Source organism: Budorcas taxicolor, chromosome 22, assembly GCF_023091745.1.
Source record: "Budorcas taxicolor isolate Tak-1 chromosome 22, Takin1.1, whole genome shotgun sequence".
NCBI lineage: Eukaryota > Metazoa > Chordata > Mammalia > Artiodactyla > Bovidae > Budorcas > Budorcas taxicolor.
In genome coordinates, this window is record NC_068931.1 from 21,737,392 (window position 1) to 21,755,325 (window position 17,934).

A 17,934-nucleotide genomic window follows, 5' to 3' on the forward strand; every position below is an offset into this window, starting at 1 on the left:
GGGTGAAGCACAAGCTGGAATCAAGATTCCCCGGAGACATATCAGTAACCTCAGATACGCAGATGATACCACCCTAATGGCAGAAAGCGAAGAAGAACACTTTCTTGATGAAAGTGAAAGAGGAGAGTCAAAAAGTTGATTTAAAACTCAACATTTAAAAAACTTAAGATCATGGCATCCAGTCCCATCACTTCATGGCAAATAGATGGGGAAATAATGGAAACAGTGAGAGATTTTCTTTTTGGGGGCTCCAAAATCACTGCAGAGGTGACTGCAGCTATGAAATTGAAAGACTCTTGCTCCTTGGAAGAAAGGCTCTGACCAACCTAGACAGCATATTAAGAAGCAGAGACATTACTTTGCTAACAAAGGTCCATCTAGTCAAGGCTGTGGTTTTTCCAGTGGTCATGTATGGATGTGAGAGTTGGAGTATGAAGAAAGCTGAGCACCGAAGAATTGGTGCTTTTTAACTGTGGTGTTGGAGAAGACTCTTGAGAGTCCCTTGGACTGCAAGGAGATCCAACCAGTCCATTCTAAAGGAGATCAGTCCTGGGTGTTCTTTGGAAGGAATGATGCTAAAGCTGAAACTCCAGTACTTTGGCCACCTGATGCGAAGAACTGACTCATTTGAAAAGACCCTGATGGCTAGGAAAGATTGAAGGCAGGCGGAGAAGGGGACAACAGAGGATGAGATAGTTGGATGGCATCACTGACTTGATGGACATGAGTCTGGGCAAATTACCGGAGTTGGTGATTGACAGGGAAACCTGGCATGCTGCAGTCCATGGGATTGCCAAGAGTTGGACCCAACAGAGCAACTGAACTGAACTGTGCCACCTGGGAAGCTTTATGCTTAGTACCTACAGGAGCTTAAAATTTTGTTTGGTGAGGTGAGATATAAGAAAATGATTTCTCACAATATGTTGACTGGTCCTTATTTGGCTTATACTTCACTGGTACAAACATAGTAGGGCACACACAGACTAAGTGAAGTGAGGTGAAAGTCACTCAGTCGTATCCGACTCTTTGTGAACCCATGGACTGTTGAGTCCATGGATTCCTCCAGGCCAGGATACTGGAGTGGGTAGGCTTACTGGGATATAATCCTGAGTTTATGGTTGCTGTCAGTATTGGTGTCATATATCAGTGGAGAGAGAATTTTTAAAAAAAAGAACTCGCGTAGTTACATGACCTATCTTGTGCCAGTTTTTATGTTGCAAAGTCCTGATTGAACAGGACAGATTATTTTTGGTCTGAACACAGCATGGCACACAGCAGATATTAAATAAACATGAGTTAAATTGAATGGAAGATTGGGAAAATCGGTGTCTTTACAGGGAGCCCTATGAACAGTGAAAACATAGGAATTGATTAGGTCGGACCCATTATTTAGCCTTATATTCTGTTGCCAATAGAGTTATTGCTTTAAGAAATTATGAAATGGCTCGTTTGCTCTTGTTGTTAGCTTTGTGTGTTTTAGAAACAATTTATGGATCTGTTATTTACAAAAAAATTTATTTGAAAATAATGTGATTTCTTCTGGAATTGCTTGTTGTAATTTGTTCCGTTAGTTTATTATTTGTTCCACATAAAGTTTTAAATGGCAGTACATTTTTTTCCCCTGAAAATCTGGAGAAGGGTATAATTTATGGCAGTTGCTAGGTATTTCTCATATTTTGCTGTGGTTTCCACAAGGGAAAAAATGAAAATAATGTCTTGGTATTTGGACCCCATACTGTAAAGTTATGCTCCTGGTTCAGAGTTTGTCCTTTGGAATATACTGGGAAATATATGTTGAAATCTTGTAAATTTTTTCTCTAGTGTACATTGCAGAAAATGATTCTGAATTATTTTCAAGAGGTTAGTCACTCACAAATTTTAAAAATTGTAAAATATATATACTTTAAAATTTTTGTGGTAAAATAAACATAAAATTGAACACTGTAATCATTTTTAAGTGTGAAGTTTTAGTGGTATTACGTATATTTATACTGTTGTGCAACTGTCATTAGCATACATCTCTAGAACTCTTTTCCTCTTATAAAAGTGCAACTCTATCCCCATTAAACAGTAATTCTCCGTATCTCCCTCTTCTGAGCCCCTGACAGCCACTGTTCTACTTTGTCTATGAATTTGACTATTCTAGGTACCTGATATAAATGCAGTCATACAGTGTATGTCTTTTTGTGGCAGGCTTGTTTACTTAACATAACGTCCTCTGTGTGTGCTTAGTTGCTCAGTCGTGTCTGACTCTTTGCGACCCCATGGATGGTAGCCCACCAGGCTCCACTGTCCATGGGGATTCTCTGGGCAAGAATACTGGAGTGGGTTGCCATGCCCTCCTCCAGGGGATCGTCCCAACTCAGGGATGGAACCCAGGTCTCACGCGTTGCAGGCGGTTTCTTTACCGTCTGAGCATTGTAGCTTGTGTCAGAATGTTCTTTCTTTTTCAGACTGAGTAGTAGTCTATTTGTATTTATATACCACGTTGTGCTTATCCATTCATCTATTGACAGACACTTGGATTATTTCACCTTTTAGCTGTTGTGAATAATACTGTTAACATTCTGAAACATTTTGGTTGAGCAGCTATTAAATCTTCTCAAAAGTCATACCCACTTGCATTTATGACAGGAGGCATAGTCCAGTTGTTAATGTTAAGAGGAAATCCTTTGGAGTTGGACTTTTCGGAATTCAAATCATGACCGATCCCTTCCTGGCTATTTCACTGTGGGCAGATAACCTTTTTGATGTCTATTTTTGTTCAACTGCCAAATTCAAATAATAATGATACCTTACATTATTTGGATTAAATTAGGTTATATATATATATATGAAGTGCTAAGAACAAATTTGAGTATTTAAATTCTTTTTGATGTCAAGAATGCAAATACTTGGATTAATACTTTTAATATTTAGGTTAAGGCCTTTTCTTTGTGTGAGGTTTTCTGTGGGCAAAGGTTAGGATTTTTTTTTTTTTTAAAGATAAGGTTGAATACTGGAAATTTACTATTATAGTCTTCACAAGAAAGGATCTTGGTATCTTAATCAGTTGTCCTCTATGGTTTAGCTGACCAGACAAGAGCCAGAAGAATCAGAAGTTGGTCTCTGTTATTGCCATCTGTCCCTTTATCTTCATTCTGTGCCAGCAACTTTCAAAAGCCCAGTGATTGGTAGACTGCAAGTTTAGACAGGCACACCATGTTATGTAGTCAGTGGGCACTACAGGTTTGTAAGCTCTGATCAGTTGTGACTCAATATTTTACAGTCTCTACAAGAAAAATGTGAACTCAAAAGTGGCTTAAATTTTAAATTAAATACTCGTATCTTGAGGACTAAATGCTGTCTGCCCAAATATTTGCCTTAAATCCAATAAACTGGCCCTGTGAATAGTACACTGGATTATCAGTCCTTAGAGTAAGCCCCTACACCAGTGTAATGTGGATGTCACAAAGTATGCTGTTTGTGAATATAATTGTACAACTTTGAATGATTCCAATTCTAGTAAAATACTACTGTGAAAATGGTATAAAAGGTTGTGTTCAACTAATTTTTCCACATATATATATATATATGAATTTTAAGTCATATTCAGTACTTTTATGCCACTTAACATTTAATCAGTAATAATGTATTCTGGTTAGATTATTGAAATCTTGTCTGCTCTTTTAGGAGGATAATTGTACCCACAGAATGTTGTGAGTAGGGGTGTATTTTTGTCGAGATGAATCAGTTATTTAAGGCCATGTAATCCAAAGTGGGGGGACATCTAAACTTTGTCCACTTGGTTTCTCTAACATTCAACTCTGTTAGCTTGACAAATATTTATTAAGTGAAAAAATCTGTAATTGATCGAAGTAATGCCTCTTTCAACCTGTCTTACATTTTGTTCTCTTTTGTTTCATGGTAACTTAATGATTGATGTTTAAATGAATATATGTATTGTCAATAAAGTAGTCATAAATTCAGTTAAGATTTAAGGTACCATTTTAATAACATGACCAATCACCATCTTATTTTAAGTGAGGTTTTTCACTGTATTTTATGTAGTGTTTAATAGTTTTAATAAAATTTAGTACAGAATAGTCACAGAAATACATTTTTATACAGATGTGATGATTTCCATGTATAAAAATTTGTAACTAATGATACTACTACCCATCAAAGATAAGTGCTTTAGATGACTTAGTAAACCTGTAAGGAAATACGTTATTGGCTACCTCTGCCTCGTGAATTCTCTTTTTTCTCTCACGTGAGTGATCTTCAGAAACAATAGAGTAGTTATCCGTTAAAGAATATTGACTTGCTTTGCTGAATTTAGCAGTAGAATGAGAAGCTAGGGTTGAACCTGATATACAAAGGCTAGTAAGTTTGTTGTAGTTCTCTAACTGCTTAATTTCAGGTATTGAGAAAGTTTGTCTCAGTTAAGTTGAGGGTATTTTAATTAGATTTTTTTTTTTTTCCAGCCAAACCGAACAGGAAGCTTACTTTTCTCTACCTAGCTAATGATGTCATTCAAAACAGCAAAAGGAAGGGGCCAGAGTTTACAAAAGATTTTGCACCCGTTATAGTGGAGGCTTTTAAGCATGTTTCAAGGTATGGTCATTGTTTTGGGTACTAGGTAATCTGTTATAAATGTCTAATATGTCCTTTTGCTAGAACTTGTCTTAAGACATTAAAATAAAAAAATAAGCTGTATTTCTTTGAAGTTTTCATTGGAGAAGACTTACCAATGATGGCATTTATAAATGTGTTAAATACTTGTATGAAGGAAAAGGTTTTGCTCAGGTGGACATTTGGAGTTCACCTGTTTCTTAAGTGACCAAAAGCAACTGCCATATTGAAATGAAGTTTATTAAGAATTAATAAGTGTGTTGAATTGAAAATTTGTGTGCTTATAATGATCAATCTTCCAACTAATATTTCTGGAAAAACTTACCCCTTTCTGTCATATTGCATATAATAATTTTAATGTTTTCTGGTGTGTGGGTATATGTCACAACATTTTTAAATGCTTTGATAATACAGAATATTTAAAATAATCACAAGCCTGTTGAAAATTTTGCTATAGAAAAATTCTGAAGGTAGAAGTCTGTGCTTTTAAAATGCTTATTTCCAAATATTATGTGCAAATATTTGGTAGATTACTTTGTAAACATTGGGGTAGGCAATTACATCAGTCTTATTTGTAGAATTCAGTGGTGAATGATGATCTGTGTTGAATGAATGATTTAAGGATGAAAATATACTCACCACATGCCCTGAAGTTTCGTCACAGCAGATGTATTTTTTAAAAGAATTACAGAGTGTGAAACACTGCTGTATGTTGCTTTCTTAAATTAATATTATTTATCGTTCAATTTAGATACTGTCTATTACCATCTTTTCAGGTGCTGGTGTTTCATTCAGTCCAAGGCCTCCTGGTGTCATATTCTTTACTAGCCCTCTGGGTGATTTCATACATTTCATATGTTTAGTTATTATCCACACCCTAAAAGCTGATGATCTTTGCTCCAGTGCAGTGTTTTTCCTTTCAGTTTTGTAGGTATATCCAATTGCGTATTGATTTCTAGTTGTATGCTTCCACACATCTGAGACTTAACTATGTTATTGAATTCACAATATCCTTCCTCCCTGTCAAACTTGCTCCTTCTCTAGGTTCACTTTCTTGATGAATGGCAACGTCATCTATCCTGATGCCCCTGTGAGAAATTAGGTGTTACCGTGAACTCTCTGTGATACCGTGATTTATAATATATCCACTGTCCTTTCTCCTTCACTCGCTGTATCCCATATAGTACATACAGTTCTCTTGGTTCTTAGACTTCCTGTCATTCCAGTTACCATAATGTCATTTCTGTATAATTGCAGTAGCCTCCAGTATTGTTTAATCCATCTAGGAAACTGTAGCCATAGCTGTAGAACTGACTAAACAGTCTTCTGTCTTTGAGTGGTTCTCGTTTCTCTAGAGATCAGGTCTGAAGTGCTGAGTAAAGCTTCAGGTGTTCCTCCCTGGCCCAGTGTACTTCTTCAGACTCCTGCTCACATTTCCCCACCTCCTCAACCCCTCTCCTCCCCCATGCACACTATAGTTTATGTGGTTTAAGTTAACTGGTTAACTTATGGTTATGTGGTTAAGTTAAGTTATGTGGTTAAGTTATTTAGTTCTTTCTGACTTGGGCTTTTTTTATTTATTGCCTTTTCCTAAAATTCCATAAAATATTTGTTGGCCATCTACTTTGTGCTGGGCAGTGAGGATACCATAGTGGATGAACTATAAAGTTCTGTTCTAGTGGAGCTTAAATTTCAGTGGATAACAGAATAATACAACTGAATATATCTAAAAATGTCAAAAAAAGAGAGATAAGTACTACGAAGAAACATAAAGCAGGGAAGGAGCTAGAGAGTGTGATGACACTCAGTTATTTCATGAGGTGAGGATTGACAGTTTGGGGGAGCAGAGACTGAAGGGAGAGATAAAACAGGCCATTTGACTATCTAGGGGGAAAGGATCCTGGGTAGAGAAAACTGGAGGCAGACACAGGGAGATACCATGTGCTGGGCATATTTGAGGATCAGCAAGATTTGCATTTAGGAAATGTGGTCTAAGAGGTGGCCAGGAAGTAGAACATGCCCAGTTTGTGGCCCAGGGTAAATAAAGTCTTTGCTTTTTTCCTTGGTATAATTGGTGGTTCTTTCATACTGAGAGCGGTATGAAGTGGTTTACATTAGTAGAGAATAGGATGAAGGAGTAGAGCCTGGGAACCCAGTGAAAAGGCTGTTGCAGAAATCCAGGCAAGAGATCGTGGTGGTTCAGTCTGCAGCGGGAGTGGTGAAGATGGTGGGAAGTGTTGGGAGTAGGCTGTTTCCCACTTCTGTGTGTCCAGTCTTCAGAATTCAGAATAAGCATATCATTTCTTCAAATACTGTTCCTCCCATACCTTTCCTGATCTCTCTTGAAGTGGGCCATGTCTCTGTGAAACCCATCTCTAACGCTCTGTTCTCTTCTGTGGCTCTTACAAATAACAGCTGCCATAAAGCTCCGTCTTATCTCCAGTGTCGGAGATCGTACATTGGTCAGGAAATATCTGTGAAATAAGCTTCAGAGTCACCTGTTAGCAGTCTTCCTTAGCTTTATGTTCCGCCCCCATGAGGCTAGAGGCACTTTCTTGATGACCCCTTGTCACCAGTCCTAGCGCTGTCATCCTTCTTTGGTGGTTTTTTGCTTACTAGTGTGTCTCTAAGTTCTTTAAGGGAAGCAGAGAGTAAGTCTGTCTTGGTCACTTCACCCTTGAACTGCTGGTCACATAGTGAAACTCAGTGAACAGTTGGGCAGCTTTTTTCAGGGAATGGGTAACCATTGTATTTAAAATCACCATTATCTTTGCAATGGCACTGTGCATTTTACTGTTAATGTTTTTATCTTCTCTTTAGTGAAACTGATGAAAGTTGTAAGAAGCACCTTGGAAGAGTGCTGTCTATTTGGGAAGAAAGGTCTGTGTATGAAAATGATGTATTAGAACAACTTAAGCAAGCTCTGTGTAAGTATATAATCTTTTATCATTATCTCTTTATTGAAAGGTGTTCTTTCATTAAAAGTTAAATGTTCTTTCAACTCAGATGGTGACAAGAAGCCTAGGAAGCGAACGTATGAGCAGATAAAGGTGGATGAGAATGAAAACTGTTCCTCTCTAGGATCTCCAAGTGAACCACCACAGGTAGCAGTTTTTCTCTCTTGAGAGAGTTATATTTCTAGTATTTCATGTAGCCACCAAGCTTTACTAATTTTGCTATTTTATTTCTGTAAATTGACTTACTATAATTCTGGGTACAGGAAACAAGCTATGTGAATAAGTCTTATTTTCTGATTAACCACTTAATGTTTAATGTGTGTTGTATATTAGGCAGTTATATTTCACATAAAAAGTATTTGATTGCCAGGTATGATTAGATCTGGTGAGATATCTACCATTTCAACAGTTTTTTTTTTAGATAAAATGTAGACTATTATATTGTTTAAGTATGCGAAAAATTCCATGCCTAGAGATGAACAATCTTTTTAAGTATTTTTGCTTTTAAACATGTAAAAATGCATGTTAGAGTTAACAAGTATGTATTCATATAGTTCTGTGGAACCATATGGAACCATGTAGTTCCATGGTAAAAACAGATTAATTAGAATCATTATCTTAATACTCCATGTCCTCCCAGGTTGGTACAGTATAGCATTTTCTAACCATCAGATGATTCCAAAAAGACATTTTTACCTTAATTATGTGGGCATTGAGTCTTAAAGCTTCCTCCTTCTATGTTTCAAACATATAGGAGGGACAGATAGAATTTTAAAGGAGAAAATGAAGACATAGCCATACTCTTAAAACAAGGTAAATATCTTCATGGGCTACAAATGGTACAGAAACGTAACTCAGTGTGTGAGCCAGAATGTGGTTCCTGCTGAGCTTTGTCTGGAAGCAGATGTGGTTTGCAGGAATTAGTATCCTGTAGAGTAATAAGAACTTAAGTGCTCCATGGACTTGGAGACCTGGACTGAAACTCACTCCAAGAACAGTATTTTACTCCAGTTTTAATTAAAGGGTCTGACCCTTTCCTATTCTCCCTGATGAGAGAGTAACCTAAGTTGTACTTCTAGGAGTTTCTGACGTGACTCTTCCCTAGTACTTGTTGTATACAATGCAATTGCTTTTGGCTTTATAATGACCATTTTTCTGGTTAGTTGTGTTGCTTAATTCTCAGTGGTTCAGAATGGCAAAGATTTCTCTTCATAGGACCTAATCATTTCATTCTCCTCTGTCAGGAAGTTGTTTCTGCTTGCTTGCTTCATGTAGGAGTGTGAAGGTGTAATGAGAGTAGTTTGTAATTAAAGCATGCATACATTGTCAAAACTGTAAAGCCAGGTTTCTTCTTAGAAATCCAGAAAATTTTAGAACTTTCTAAGTCTGATTAAAAAATAATAATAATGTAAGTTATTTGGGGCATCATGAGAAACAAGCTTCCTTGTCATGTCATTGCTGTTAAGCTCACTTTCATTGTAGTGGTGAAATATAACAAAATAACTTTTTTTTGTAATATTTGGATTTTAAAAACAGTAGTGAATTAAAAGCACACTGGGGATAGTATATTTCTTACTAGGTTCCATTCATTTTAATCTTTGATTATTTGCTATATGCTAGACCCCAGTAATAACATTTTTTGTAAGGGAATAGCTTAAAGAAAAATTCAAAACTGGCTGGCAGTGTCATCTAAATATATACAGAGTTAATAATATCCTACACTTTTCATGTATGTGTGTAATTTCTTAGTGTTCCAGAATCTAGGCTTAGAGATGTAAAAAAGAAAACAAGTAAAAAAGATGTGGATGGGAATGGAGACTAGGAAAAAGAAAATTTACTTAGTTTTCTTTGGAATAATTTAGGGATGTTATGAATTATGGAATTATCAGCAAATACTTGCCCATCCCTCCTAATTATAGCTGGTATGAAAACAGTGCAGTGAAAATATTGGTGTTAAAATGCTGATTAAGCATTATATAAATATAAGTCACCAGATATATGGAACTTTGTAACATTTTAATGATCTTAGTAACAAACCATAGAATAATTGAAGGTATCATATGTGAACATACATATTTCAAAAGTGCATTTCTCTTATGCTTTAATTACTTCATTGGGAGATGGAATTTGGGGGGCTCTTCTGTGTTATGATAGATGATGATTTGTGTTTTCCACCCCCCAATATCTAATTTAATACTAGAAATTCTTCTTATGTATTAGTATAATGATTCTACAATGAATATGTCATTCATAAAACTTGTATTCTCCAGGTTGAAGTTATAGCCTGCCTTCCGTCTTCAGTTCAGTTCAGATCAGTTGCTCAGTCGTGTCTGACTCTTTGCGAACCCTTACCACTGTATATATTTGGCTTACACGTGAATCACATCATTTTAATAGTCGAATAGTCAGATTAAGGAATATGAATGAGTTTTAGGTCTTTTATATTTGTTTAAGCTTCACTAATTTTGGTTCTAAAGTTGTCTAACTTTTTAGACTCTAGATCTCGTTAGAGCATTGCAAGATCTAGAAAATGCAGCTTCTGGTGACGCAGCGGTTCATCAAAGGATAGCTTCTTTGCCTGTTGAAGTTCAAGAAGTGTCCCTTCTAGATAAAATAACAGGTAAGAAGAGCAAGTCTGATCTGAACTTTTCAGGGGGACAGGGTAAGGAAACAGCATATGGCATTGTTTTTGTTGTGTAATACTTGTGTTATCCTGTGCTTTTCTTAGATAAAGAGTCTGGAGAAAGACTTTCTAAAATGGTAGAGGATGCTTGTATGTTGCTGGCAGACTACAACGGCAGGTTGGCGGCTGAAATAGATGATAGGAAGCAGCTCACTCGAATGTTAGCAGATTTCCTTCGTTGTCAAAAGGAAGCCCTTGCAGAGAAAGAGCATAAATTGGAAGTGCGTAACCTTTTCCTTATTTAGTGCTTATTAAATTTATTTTTGGTAGGAACCTTAAAATAGCTTAATATTCCTGCACGTTTTGCACTTTTTGAACATAGACCCCTTTAGACAATGGCCCAGGTAAGCTACTCCAATTAAGCTACATTAATTGGTTTTTTACTTGAACCAACTCAGTCTGTCTAAGAAAATTTAGAGATTTGGAATGAGTAAAAATTGGTTGTGTTTTTAAATTACTCATGTGAAATTCCAGTAACAGTAATTCATCTTATGCGTTTAAACCCTTATCCTCAATAACAAAAATAATGGGAAAATAGCAGTTAGTATAAAGTCTTGTCTTAGCTACGGTAAATTATGGTTGGACTTAATTCCTGTTCTGAGTACATGCAGTCTTTCGGGTATACAGTTAAGAAATAAAGACTTTTTGTTACGGGTATACTGGTTCCCAGTTTCCCTGTTCCTGAGCAGTTTATCAGTTTTGCTTAGGAAGGTAGTTGTCAGGTTACTTCATTATTCCATTCTTGAATTTTAACATATTTCTACTCCACTCTTGGGTTGGACACCCCCTTAAGTAGAAGGTTATTGCTTCTTTAAATTGAATGATGATTGATACTGTTGACAAGAAGTCTGGAGCTACAGGGGTTAAAAGAAGAAACTCAAATTTCCTTTGAGCAGAGTAGCCATTGTCAGGGGTAGGGAATGAACCAGACTTCATTTTATTTAACAGAATCTTTAATTTGATTAGTTCTTGTTAAAATTGTTTGCTGCTATAGTAATTTCTTTTTCTAATAATACATAGAATTTCTAATGTCTGGATCCCTTTTTTAAGATAGTCCTCTTTAAATTTCTAGGTATGTTATGATGCTGCATCTGTTAAGTTGCTTCTATTTATTAGAGTTTAGTTCTTGTTTCAGCAGTCCCTGATTGTGCCAAAGATGATTGCCATTGCTACCTGTGAATGCAGTTGACTAAGTATCAGCATCAGAGCTCTCCCACCCCGTATTGTCAGCACTGTGTAGCATTACCCCTTTTCAGTCCTCCCCTCCTCTGCTCACACATACACACTCAAAGCATAGTTGTTGGCATTTTGCTCACCTTTAGAGAGGTTGCCCAGTTTTACATATAACAGAATTTTCTAAAAAATAAGTTTGATAATTAACTTACTGGTTTTTGATCTTGTGATGGAACACACTGTTACTTGTTTTACTGTTAGCAGAATTAAGGGTAAGTAATGCCATGTAATTTTTGTCTCTTAGTCCTTGGTATGCTTTCTTTAACTTCTGTTGAGCTTCTGTTGCAGGTATTGGACATGGGCGTATCTTCTAATGATGTCATCAACCTTAGCATATTCTTCCTGCTAAAAATAAATATCAAACTCCAAAGCCTGAATTGTCTCATGTTTTTGAAAATTGAAGACTGAAACCTCATTATTCCACTTCATACTGCTTTCCCACTTAAACTGGTTACAAAAATAGCATTTATGTTCGAAATGTATAGAAAAATGATCAGATACCATCCGACCTAACCCCCTCTTATCCCAGTGTCTTCCAGGAAGCCAGATTTCATGACAGTTACAGGTAGTGAGGCTGATGATAATAATGGCAGTGAAATTTACCATATGTCAGGTACTATTCTAAGCGCTTCACGCATATCAACTAATTTAATCCTGTGTAGCAGGAAACATACGAATTTTATAAATAGAGGAAATGGAAGGAGATTAAATAATTTGTTTAAGGTTGTGAAGAGGTAGTGAATTGTTTGGAACCCAAGCAATCTGCCTCCAAAATGAAAATTTTGCTTCCAGTTTTTGCATCAGTGTAAGATTGTAGCAGCAGCTGGTAGTCACTTTTCTCAAAATAAGGTGTTCTAGGAACTTTGTTGTTGTGTTTTAGAATAACTAGATTTTTATTATCATAAACCACCTAAACTATATCAGATGTTTCTTAGAAGTAAAAAATATTTAGATTTCTAATAAACTAGGAAGTTGTTTCATAGCACTCTTTGTAAATATCATTTATAACTAGGTGATTCTGTTTTCAGAAGATGCGAAAATAATTTGAGTTTTTTAGACATGTTTTGCGCCAAATAGGTGGCATCCCTTTGAAGTTGAGACTGAGTGGTCAGGATTTAGACCATATCAGCATCACATAGTTTTTACTTGTCAGTCATCCTTGAACATTAAGTGTGATTGACCAGGTATTGACATGTCCGTAATTGCTCTTAAGAAGAAGAGGGGATATAAATTTAAAGTATTGGTTCAGGAATTGGCTGTTTCATATTTCTTAAGGAAGCCAGTATTAAAACATTTGTAATGAATGAAAACATGAAGTGTTTAAAAAGTTTTTTGGAAATTATGAATCGTTTTTTAAAGTTGTAACTATAGCTGGTTATTAAAGCAGGTAACTTTTCTTTTCATGATACAGATGGTATTTAAAAAAACAGGCTTTTATGAAGTACCTATTTACCTCGTGCAACATTGATCAGTTTTAAATTGGTAGACTTCCATAGAAAACTGGAAATCATGGTTTGATGGCTCTTAAAAGGAGAAATCAAATCACAGTTCCGAGTGTTAGAAGTCAGGGTGGGAAAGCTGTCAGAGAGGATAGTGTTTATCCTTTGCAGTCTTTTATCAGTATATTCAGATTTACCTAATTTTTTAAAATGAGGGAATAATATTCATGGTATGACTATTGTTTGTCTAAGTCTTTCCCTCATGGTGTCAGATTGTACCCATTGAGGTGCTTTTATTAGTTTTGTGCATTACAGCTAGTATTACAGAGGACATCCTGTTAATGCAGGTTTGTTTAGTTGTGCTAGTATATATCTGTAGGATTGAGTCTCAGAAGTAGAATAGAATAGCTAGGTCAAGAATGACTGGTTAAATGTTGATTTTGCTTTTTTCAACTCCTTGAAGTATGAGTGCATCTTTTCCTGCACAACCTCATCCAGTACTGAAGTCAGTGATCTTTAAAATTTTTGTATATCTGGTACAAAATCAGATGGTCCACTGGTTAAGATTTAGGAAACTTAGGATCTCACATGCCTCCTGGCCAAAAAACCAAAACAGAAAATGGAAAAAATATTGCAACAAATTCAATAAAAACTTTAAAAATGAAACACATAAAAATATTATTTTTTTTTGTATATTTGATAGGTTAAAAATATTTTTTTTGTTTGTTTAGGTTGGTCATTTTAAAATATTTGTTAGCCACTTCATTTCTGCTAATTTCCTGTATCTCTTTAACTTTGGTTCTAGGTTTATGGTTCCATGACAAATTGTCTTTGCCTTTATAAATTCTAGGCTTTTTGGATATAGTTAGGATGGCCTTCTCAATTTTCATAACTATAAAAACACTATACAAGTTTTCTGTAGTTTTTTTCCCTAATAATTTTATCCTGTAGGACTTTTTGTTCATGATATATATGATATAGGGATATAACTATTTGAAAGTGATAGTAAATGTTCCCTTATCATTGATTAATGATTAGTCATTTAATGTTAGTCTATTTTGCTATATTGTAAAGTATAATTTTGATCATATTTATTTCTGTATACATGTATATTTGTGAATGTAGTCATTTTTCTATCCTGCTGGCCTATTTTTTTACACATATTTAATCACATGGTAGATTTTTGTTTTTTATTACTTTTTGTTATTTTTCTTGTCTAATTTTTTCTAATGTTTATTGTGCTTATGAATTCTTCTTCCCTCTTACTATCTTATTTGTATTTGCCTCTATTTATAATTAATATTTTAAATGACATCTTCCTAAGTAGACATTTCTTAATTTACTTGGCGTTTTCAAGAGTGCTTGCTTTTATAAAATTTTTTGCTTTCCAAAAAGTTTAATTTCCATTTTTTAAAAGTGCATAAAGGTAAATTTTGTTTTGCATGAAACATTTAGTGATTAGAAACACATATATCTCTCAATATAGGAAATAAGAATATTTTAAATATATAGCACTGAAGATGCAGAATTAAACATTTTAAAATGCTAAAAGTGTTTGCATGTAGCTTTTTGATTGTTATTTACTGATTTATCAAATTACAAGTATCATTCAAGGGCATAGTAGTAAGAATATGGAGAACTGCTTATGGAATCTTTAGTTATTTCTTTATACTTTGTCTTTCCATTGAAATCATACTGATTTCATTTAAATTTAAAATTAATAAGATGGAGCTATATGAATTTTTTTTAAAGAAGCAAATGTTACTAGTGTCTTAATTAGATTATTTTTTGAGATCGAAATTCATTAAGTTTAAAACTTTGTTATGGTTAATATATCCATTTTTCAAGGAGTATTTAATCTTTTAATTATTTTTGATAACTGCTCCAGTAAGCTGTTTTCATCATGGGGAAAAAGCTACATTAGCCTTATGTATTGGGTCCATGTATTTTGTGTGTTATCCTTTTCATGTGATATATGCATCTTATCATGTGACTGTTTTCTTTTTTAATGTATGGATATTTCTGTTCTTTATGACTAATTGTTTCCATTTGTTTGATACTATAAACAGTATTGCAGTGGACATTTTTTTTTCTGGCCATACTGCAAGGCCTGTGGGATCTTAGTTCCCTGACCAGGGATTGAACCCAGGCCCTCAGCAATGAAAGCACTGAGTCCCAGCCACTGGACTTTCAGGGAAAGTGAACATCTCTTTTATTAACTCCCTACTCACCTCTTGTGATAAATTCCTAAAGATGAACTTGCTCATTCATGTTAAAGACTTTCAGTACGATTATAGTAGGTCATTGCCTTTGATGATTCTCAAATAATCGTTTATCTGTATAGGTCTTCTCTTCTGGGCCATGGCTTTTCTCTAGACAAAATGGTTCACATTTGCTCAGTAGCTAACATAGGACGTCTGTGTTCAGAGCAGGGCCTCACTCATCTGTGTGACTCGTATCTTCAGAAGCAGGTCTTTGGCTTTGTTTCTTATCCCTCATCTGTTGGCTCTATGAGATGAGTTTTAACAGATTGATGGAAAGATGTATGTATTTGGTCTTCATTGTCAAAACAAGGCCCACCATTACATTTCAAGGAGCTTGGTGCCTCAGAGTCCTCAGAACGTCCAAAATTCCTCAGGATGAATTACATTACCCTTGGTCATTATCCCTTGTTTCATTTTTTTCTCTTTTCTAAAACTTCCAGGACATCTGTATACTGTGGTTCCTTCTTTTTCCTGGTGGGCTTCTGCCTTGATAGCTTGTTTTATTATTTTAGTCACTTTTGGGGAGGAAGTGGAGTTCAGTTTGTTATGTAAATGGAAGACCTTTTGTGTCTAATTAAATAGAAGTAATAATATATGTTTCATAACTCCTGCCAGACCACACTGATGTCTGTTGCCTCTGTTGTTTTAACAGCTGAGGTTCCTGCGCCCTCTTTTAACTCTCTGCATCACAGGAGCTAGATTGGTCTTTTAAGAGGAAAACAGATCTCATCAGACCCCCGTGTAAAACTTTCCAATGCTTCCTATTACACTTTTGGATCTTAGACGCCATACATGGCCTGTGAGATGACTAGTCTCGAGTCTCTGTTAACTTCATCTTGTAACCATCTCAGAGGCATCAATTTAAGCAGATGAAGCAAGTTTTCACACCAGGGCTTTTGCTTTGCCAGTTGCTAACAAAGTGGCTGCCATGCTGTCTCCTAATCTTTACTTCCGTGCTAAGTTGCTTCAGTTGTGTCAGACTCTGTGCGACACTATGGACTGCAGCCTGCTAGGCTCCTCCATTCATGGGATTCTCCAGGCAAGAATACTGGAGTGGCTTGCCATGCCCTCCTCCAGGGGGTCTTCCCAGTCCAGAGATCAAACCTGCATCTCATGTCTAACCTGCATTGGCAGGTGGATTCTTTACCACTAGCACCACCTGGGAACTTGGCTCCTTTTTCTTCATTCCTGTATCACCTCCTTAGAACCCTTGTCTCATTAAATTCCACCTACCCTTCTCCTGATTACATTGCTGATATATTGTTTTTTCTTCATGGAACTTAAACCACTGTTTGAAATTTAAAACTTTATTACATACTTATGTCTGTACCTGACTGGAATGTGAGTACCAAGAGAGGAAGAACTTTATTTTTCATGTTTATTGCTGTATCTTAAGGGTTTGGAGCAATAGTTTTTCTCCTAGTAGGTAGGTGTTTCTGTTGAGTGAGTAAAATGATAGTTGGCCATCAAATGATGAATGAATGAATGAATGAATGCTGCTGCTGCTGCTAAGTCACTTCAGTCGTGTCTGACTCTGTGTGACCCCATAGACGGCAGCCTACCAGGCTCCCCTGTCCCTGGGATTCTCCAGGCAAGAACACTGGAGTGGGTTGCCATTTCCTTCTCCAATGCATGAAAGTAAAAAGTTAAAGGGAAGTTGCTCAGTCGTGTCTGACTCTTCGCAACCCCATGGACCGCAGCCTACCAAGCTCCTCTGTCCATGGCATTTTCCAGGCAAGAGTACTGGAGTGTGGTGCCATCGCCTTCTCTGGAATGAATGCTAGTACGAATGTAGTTTGCAAGAAATATGTAATCTTTGTATTTTAAATTTGTGATTTCTTTTGTAATTAAATCAGAAAGAATGATGCTTTGATAAAATGATTAAAGATACTTGAGGTTTTTGAAGAAAATTATATTCAGCAGAAAATAAGTTAATTTTTAAGTCATATTAGTATAAGCCCAGTACTTTTTCAAAAAGGGATTTTGTGTTAAAGGACTGGATTCTAGAACTGCAGCTGAGAATTTTGAACAAAAAATGAAAGACCGTTCTGGAATTTTTAAATTATTTTATGTGTTTACTTTTTGTCTTTAGTAGAATAACACTTTAATGATAGATTAGAAAACATGAATAACGAGCAGTAATACTCAGCAATCCATAAGGGCTAAATTTATAAGCATCACAGTGCTACCTGGTGGAAGAACTGTAGCTACCAATGAAATCAGTAGTCTACGTTTGTTCACTTAGGTAAAAAGAGGAATTAAACTCTGTTTGCTCACTGCTTGTTAACTCCTTTGTGGAATAGAACTCATACTAGTAATACCCTTCAAGAGAAGCATTGTGATTATGGAATTTATACATATAAAGCAATTAGCACCCTGTGTGTAGTAAAGTGCTCAACAACTGACAGCTGCTCCAATTATTGGTTGTTACTGTAGCAGCTGAGAATTAGTGAGATGAGATTGAAAAGTAGGTTGGAATCAAATTGTGACGGGCACTGAATGGCTGGCTGATGGTTGGTTCTAACAGCCCAGAGGCCAGAGAGGACTTGTAGCATTAGCAGTGTTTGGAAACCCGGTTGCAGTTGCCAAGTGGATTAGAATGGCAAGAGATTTGCGATAGGGAGACCAGATAGGACTTTACTGGAAATTTTATATTATGGGTAATGAAGGCCTAAACCATAGTTGATGATAGCAGTGAGAAAATAAAGGAATGGGCAGGTGAGGGGAACAATTGAATCACCATA

At 35.9% G+C, this 17,934-nt stretch overlaps 1 protein-coding gene across 2 annotated transcripts in view; it reads left to right on the top strand.

Moving 5' to 3' along the window:
• RPRD1A (regulation of nuclear pre-mRNA domain containing 1A) overlaps nucleotides 1–17,934 on the top strand; it is a 64,738-nt gene that overhangs the window by 23,639 nt on the left and 23,165 nt on the right. The window contains exons 2-7 of one of the 2 annotated variants that reach the window (XM_052660494.1): nucleotides 4,467–4,596; nucleotides 7,435–7,541; nucleotides 7,621–7,718; nucleotides 10,065–10,191; nucleotides 10,300–10,475; nucleotides 11,390–11,593. In XM_052660494.1, coding sequence (XP_052516454.1) covers nucleotides 4,467–4,596; nucleotides 7,435–7,541; nucleotides 7,621–7,718; nucleotides 10,065–10,191; nucleotides 10,300–10,475; nucleotides 11,390–11,443 — 692 coding nt within the window. In that variant the 3' untranslated portion in view covers nucleotides 11,444–11,593. Of the gene's footprint in view, nucleotides 1–4,466; nucleotides 4,597–7,434; nucleotides 7,542–7,620; nucleotides 7,719–10,064; nucleotides 10,192–10,299; nucleotides 10,476–11,389; nucleotides 11,594–17,934 lie in introns of those variants that run through there. The other variant, XM_052660493.1, reaches the window with a different exon arrangement.